This window comes from Electrona antarctica, assembly GCF_951216825.1.
Source record: "Electrona antarctica genome assembly, chromosome: 14".
NCBI classification, from domain to species: domain Eukaryota; kingdom Metazoa; phylum Chordata; class Actinopteri; order Myctophiformes; family Myctophidae; genus Electrona; species Electrona antarctica.
In genome coordinates, this window is record NC_136795.1 from 42230544 (window position 1) to 42236974 (window position 6431).

At 48.2% G+C, this 6431-nt stretch overlaps 1 protein-coding gene and 1 pseudogene across 2 annotated transcripts; both read right to left on the minus strand.

Annotated features, from left to right (window-relative positions):
- Positions 1 to 1033: 1033 nt before the first annotated feature.
- Positions 1034 to 3001, minus strand: LOC306936762 (arginine--tRNA ligase, cytoplasmic-like; the record flags this gene model as incomplete). Its single annotated transcript, XM_079520379.1, has 1 exon — positions 1034 to 3001. One exon carries the CDS (start codon positions 2999 to 3001, stop codon positions 1034 to 1036), a length of 1968 nt encoding a protein of 655 aa, XP_079376505.1.
- A 435-nt stretch (positions 3002 to 3436) lies between these two features.
- LOC306936238 (selenocysteine-specific elongation factor-like) lies at positions 3437 to 4636 on the minus strand (annotated as a pseudogene). Its single transcript has 3 exons — positions 3851 to 4636; positions 3611 to 3804; positions 3437 to 3474 (listed from the first exon to the last, which is right to left on the minus strand). The product of its transcript is annotated as a selenocysteine-specific elongation factor-like (transcript).
- Positions 4637 to 6431: the final 1795 nt, after the last annotated feature.

The window sequence follows — 6431 nt, forward strand, 5'->3', positions numbered from 1 at the left end:
GATGGCTGTGTCTGAAAATACACATTAATATGAATCCAACATACAATGATGACAGTGCTGTCAAACAAGTCTCTCAGCTAAGGGGTCCTTGACCTGAAAAACGTTGAAGACCCCTAGCTGTTCTATAGGATTTGGCTGGTACATATTAGTTTTGTGTAGCACTTAGGTCATAGGTTATAGGAGTATAGTTTACCACCAAAAATACTGATGTTCTACAGTTCTATCAATTACACACCCCATGAACAGGAGTGGACATCTTTTGTCAATTTAATTAAATAAATGTAACCAAACAAGCTATACACTTTTGTCTTTCTTTCTTTCTTTCTTTCTTTCTTTTTCTATTTTTTTTTAGGTTTGTTTTAGCCGGCTTTTCTGCCTTTTTTGATAGTTGAAGTGAAGATGCACAGAAAAGAGGTAAGGAGAGACACTTGCAGCAAGTCGTCTCGGACATGCGACAGGCTGCCAGACCAGAGCCTATATGTGGCATACGCCTGGACCTCTAGGTCAGCGGGCGCCCCCCTTCCTTCATTCTTAGGAGTGGATAAGGCAATGAAGGCATCATGATCTGTCACAAAACATATGCTCAGCAAGGTTTTTTAGGCTTTAGGCTTGTAAATCGACATTAATCGATTTGAAAATATTGTTTATTGTACCTACTGTGTAATATGTATATTTAGGGTCCCAGCATTGCCCAGGTTTTTGTGTGTAAAAATTCGATGCTCGAGTCACCAGGGGTTTTGTGTGATTCTGATTTTGATAGGAGCTCTGTCTTCTCTCTCTGCTTTTTGCTCATATATGCAGATCAAGATCTGTATCTGTATTTTCTTTTTCTTTTTTTAATTATTATTATTTTCCCGCAGTATACTATTCGGTAGGTCTGGCATGTCCAAAGTTGGGCATAATGCAGGCACACAGGCAGAACTTCAACGTTATAGAGATATTTTTTTATGAATAATAATAATGATTTATTATCATTCGAGTCACACCATCCCGTTACAGAACCATATCCTGTGACATTCCAGTCCCGATGACATCACATCTTGTCTACGGTGTTGATGCCCAGGATGTGGAAGCCTTTGGCCATGACAGCTGCTGTCGCCTCACACAGCAGCATCCTCGATATGTTGACCTTCACCACCTCACGCGTCTCTCTGTCCTTCTCCACGCAGTAGCATTTGTCGTAGAACTCCGTGAAGGTGGTCGCCAGTTCATACATGTACTCACACAGCGTGTGGAGCAGCAGGTCTTCCACGATCTTGTGCAGGACCTCAGGGAAGCGCAGGATGCATTTGCCTAGCTTCCACTCCTTGTCGTGGTCCAACTGGACCTCTGTGGTCTCTGCCGCCTTCCTCAGAGTGGCCTCATTCAGGCCGGCCAGACGCGCTATGGACCTGATGCGCACAAACGCATACAGCAGGTATGCCGCCGTGTTTCCTCTGTCGTCCAGCATCCTCTCGAAGGAGAACACGTAGTCGCTCACTCTGTTCTGGGACAGGTCTGCGTATTTGATGCAACCGAACGCCACGGCGCGCTGAGCCTTGTGCAGCTCATCGTCCGTCAGCACCTTATCTTGTCCTTTCCCTTTCAGTTTGTCCATGGACCTCTTCAGCCCTTCCTCCAGCAGGTCCATGAGCCTCACTGTCTCTCCAGAACGAGTCTTGAACTTCTTCCCGTCCTCCCCTAGCACCACCCCAAAACCTGCGTGTTCCACCCTGGTAACCTTAGGGTCGTACCAGCCGATCATCTGAGCAGCTGCAAACTCGACCTGAAAGTGGAGGGCCTGTCCGCTGTCTGTGACATAGATGATGATGTCGGCCTTTTCCTCACAGATTCGATGTTTGAGCGCAGCCAGGTCCGAGGTGTCATACGTATAACCGCCATCAGTCTTTACCACAGTCAGAGGAATCATGTCGGCCAAAGGCTTCACGACCTTACGACCGGCATCAACTTCCACCAGCCCTCTGTCTTCAAACTCTTTGACCACATCAGTCATCAGGTCCTGGTAGAATGACTCTCCTCTCTCAATGAGCCTAATGTCCAGACAGGCGTACACCTTCTGGAACTCCCTCCTAGATACATCACAGATAAGGTTCCAGGCTTTGATCAAGTCGTCCTTCCTGCTCTGCAGGTCAACGACACACTGATACGCTTTCTTCTTAAAGTCCTCGTCCTCATCGAAGCGCTTCTTTGACTCCTTGTAGAATGCTTGCAGGTCTCCTATGTCAGGACTGACAGACAGGTAGTTTGGGAAGTTGTCCTGTAGGTGAGCAATGAGCATTCCAAACTGAGTCCCCCAGTCTCCTACATGGTTCAACCTGAGGACCTCATGTCCCAGGAACTCAAACAGGCGACACACACTGTCTCCTATGATGGTGGAGCGGAGGTGACCAACGTGCATCTCTTTGGCGATGTTGGGAGACGAGAAATCTACCACTACCTTCTTCCTGAAGGCCAGTGGAGGTGGCTGGACTCCATTGACCAGTAGGCCGGAGAGCAGTTTGGACACAAATGCCCTCTTCAGATGGATATTTATGAACCCTTGGCCTGCTACCTCCGTCTCCTGGATGAGCTCGTTCTCAGGAATGATCTGCACGATTCTCTCGGCGATCTCTCTGGGATTTGCACGGGTCTCCAGCATCTTAGCGAGGGCCATGGCGCTGTTACACTGGTAGTCTCCAAACCTGGCTTGCTGGTTGAGTGTGACAGACACAGGAGGGTTGTCCAACTCTGGATATGCTGCCCTGATGGCCTTGCCAAAGATCTCCACCAGCCGCTGGTTAATGTTCACCATAAACATATTGCTCCTCTTCTCCTCCTCCTGTAGGCTCCTCTTCAGGATCTTGAGTCTGTATTTCAGACGCGCGTTCTCTTCTTTCAGTTCGTCCAGCAGTGAGAGTGACGCCTCCCGGGACAGACACTCCTGGATCTCCGCAGAGAGAGACAAGATTTCACGCTCTTGTTCCTGGAATCGGATTGTGTATTCAGAGATTTTGTCGGCCATTCCAAAAAGTTATATTGGAAGTAATGTGGAAATGTGCGTTTTGACTGTGCTTGAAAGATGGACAGGCTTATATTGGCAGAATGATGTCCGAGTTTGTGCAACCTTGCATTTTGATTGGCTGAGAGAGGCATTGTCAACATTTCAGAATTTAACTTATCCCTGTATCCTAGCAACGGCCGCTTCCAACCATACACAATTGAGAAAGAGAGAGAGAGAGAGAGAGAGAGAGAGAGAGGGAGGGGGGAGAAGGAGAGAGATACGACCATTGGAGATGCTTGTGATGCTTTGATCTGACTGCAAAGCGATCACGTGTTGTATGTATTGTGCGTGCATGCTTCATCAACACCCATTATGAGTATTCCGTTTCGGAAGCCAAAGCAGAGAGTGTACTCTTCATGCCCTGACTCATCCATCCAGCAGGGCAGCACAGTATCATCAGGAATCTGGCACAGTGAAGGTCAGGACTGAACCATCTTTTTATGGGGATCAAAGACATATCGCTTGAAGTGCAAGTGAATGGTGACAGGCTGAGAATCAGCTTCTTTGGCCTGCTCCACTTTGGCCGCAGCACCTTTTCCTTTCTTCTTAGAGACAGAGGACAGCAATTGCTTGGTTTCTGAAGACCCTCTGGTATTCGAATCTTGAACTTCCCACTCTGGCCGAACCCACCGTCAATTACGCCGACCTCGCCCGTCGACAGCGTGACTTTCAACCCCACAAAGAGCTGCAGGTCGGTCTCTTTCTTAAAAAGATTCCGGCCAATGGCAATGTACTTATCGGTCAACCGTTCCACCCGGCCCTGCCTCGACCCGACCCGTGACATAGTCATCCTGGTAGAAGTACTCCCACTCGAAGGAGAAGGGTGTGTCCAGTGGGCCTGGTGGAAGTTTCGATGAGGCGAGCGGTTTGGCATCTGAGAGGGACTCAGGGTTGTCCGCAGGCGGCAGGCCAAAGAAGCTCACCCTCGCCATTACCGTCTCGTGGCCCACGGTGACGTGGAACTTGGCGCGCGTGGAGAGATCACCCCCCCCGGAAGTACCCGATCATCATCACAGAGATGATCGCTGCATGGAGCGTGCGCAGCGAACCGGGGCTGCACACCGCCCCGCGCTCCAGCAGTTTGGGGTCGAACTGTGTCACACACGCTCCCACGCGGTCAGCCTGCATTGCACCCGACACTGGCTTTCGGAACCTCTGCACCGACTTCACCTTCTTGGTCACCTTGAGGGCAGGGATCTCCACTGTGTCGCTGACGGCCAGAGAGCCCTGCAGGACGGTTCCTGTCATCGCCGTGCCCTGACCACGGATAGAGAAGCAGTGGTCTACAGCCATCAGAAAATCACCCTTAGGGTCTCTGTGAGGAAGGTACGTATGTCTGCCCTTCAACAGCTCTATTAGGTCCTGCACTCCCTCGGGCTCCGCTGCGTCAGGGGCCTCGCGTCCCCCTGGCTTCGCTGCCAGGGTTTTGTGTAGTCTCTTGGTCATTTTCGCGATGGCGCCTGGCCTCTTGTCGGCAGCAAGGAGGTCGGTCTTGTTCAAGACAGCGACCATCCGAGGGCAGGCCAGCTCCCCTATGAGCAGACACTCTGCTGTCTGAGTCTGCACTCCTTTCACCACGTCCACCACCAACATCATGGTGTTTGTCCACAAACTTTGTCCCACACAAACATTAAATTCCCATTGACAATGAATGGAGAATTTTACGTCATAGTGTCTGAGCAAATAGACTGTCTATTTTATGTCATTTAGATGTACTATGATAAGAGCGCCCCTCACTTCACACGGGTGTGATTTCTGTAATGCAATAAAGACGCTTTTCTAAGAGCTATAATTATTACACATCCATTGGAATTTGCTTCAACATACCAATGGCATTACATAAAATTCCCCAACATTACAAAAAATACATACAGTATAAACTGTATATAAATCAAATATCTATAAAATGACACATTACTGCAAGGCCATGTTTAGACTATATGTACATGTATTACATATGTACTATATGTACGATATGTACAAGTATTTTTGTTTGCTTGCTGACCAGGTGCCATCAGTATATGGGCATATACTGTTGATATCAGGGACCTCCATATACTGTATGGGGATAAAAGAGACAGACAGACAGACAGACAGACAGACAGACAGACAGACAGACAGACAGACAGACAGATCTGACCATATACCTGTATGCGACTAATCTAATTCAAAATTGACGTGCATATCACCGAAGACACGATGTGCCAAATTTGTGGGAAGTTGGTTGGATCAGTGGACCCCCAAAAAATTACGTTAATACCTCAAATCACCATATATGGAGTACCTGATATCATCGTTTGCCTCAAATCATCATTTGCCTGGACCCCATGTTTGAGCACGCCTGACACGGAACAAATAGAGACATCTCCATATGTTCGTACAAATACCTAGGAGTAGAAATAGACCATCTGTTGTCATGGAACGATCAGATTGATTCAGTGTGTAAGAAAACAAAGCAAATAATCTCTTAGATCCTTCTGTTATTATGAGTGTTCTTCAGTAGCCTACTGTAGTACCACCTGGTATGGATGTTTGTCTGCAGACCTAAAGTCACAACTGCTGCAACAACTGTTCAAAGATTGTTGGACAACCACTTCAGAAACTTTATACATCCACGTATGATAACAGCATCCTAAGGTTAGCAAGGCATATCACCTCTAATACTAAGCATGGGGGTAGGTAGGTACCCTCACAAAAAACATGCAGTAATCCTGGTCTCTAAACTGCCTCCCTCTGGCCAGTCGGGGCGCCTGATGGAGGGGAAAGGAACTGGTTGGAATAACGTGTTCCTTCCACGCGCTACGTCCAACCAGGGAAAAACCCTGTCAGGTGTAAAGGAGCAACTTGGACACCCCATGTCCAAGTTGCTCTCCCCATGTCCCCCATATATGGGGACTAGGCTGGCGGAGGGTGTCTAGAGCCCAGGATCACATTAGATAATTGACACAGGTGAAAAATGGGTTACAAAATCATGGGATAAAAAATTTGAAAAAAAGAAAAAAAAAATACTAAGCATGTGTTGTATGGAGAATATAGGTTATGTAGCGCTATATATCACTCCAATATATGATAGTTCCTCCGCCAGGCGGAACGTCGAGCGGACTTACCGATGATCCCGTGCTAAAAGCCACGGGAAAATGACGTGCGAGTGAGGCACCGCCTCCGAGGTTACTTTGCCCGCACACGTCATTTCCCCTTCCTCTTTCCTTTCCTCGGCGTCGTCGGTTGGTAAGGACTAATTGTTTACCGTAGGAAGGTATAACTCCCTCTGAGTAGCTAGCTTGCTGGCCCCTCTCTGAGTTGCCTTCTTTGTCAGTGTGTTTTGAAGCTAAAGCTAAAACACCCCCGTTCACCGTGCTACGGTGGTACGAGCGGTCGCTCGTGCTACGGC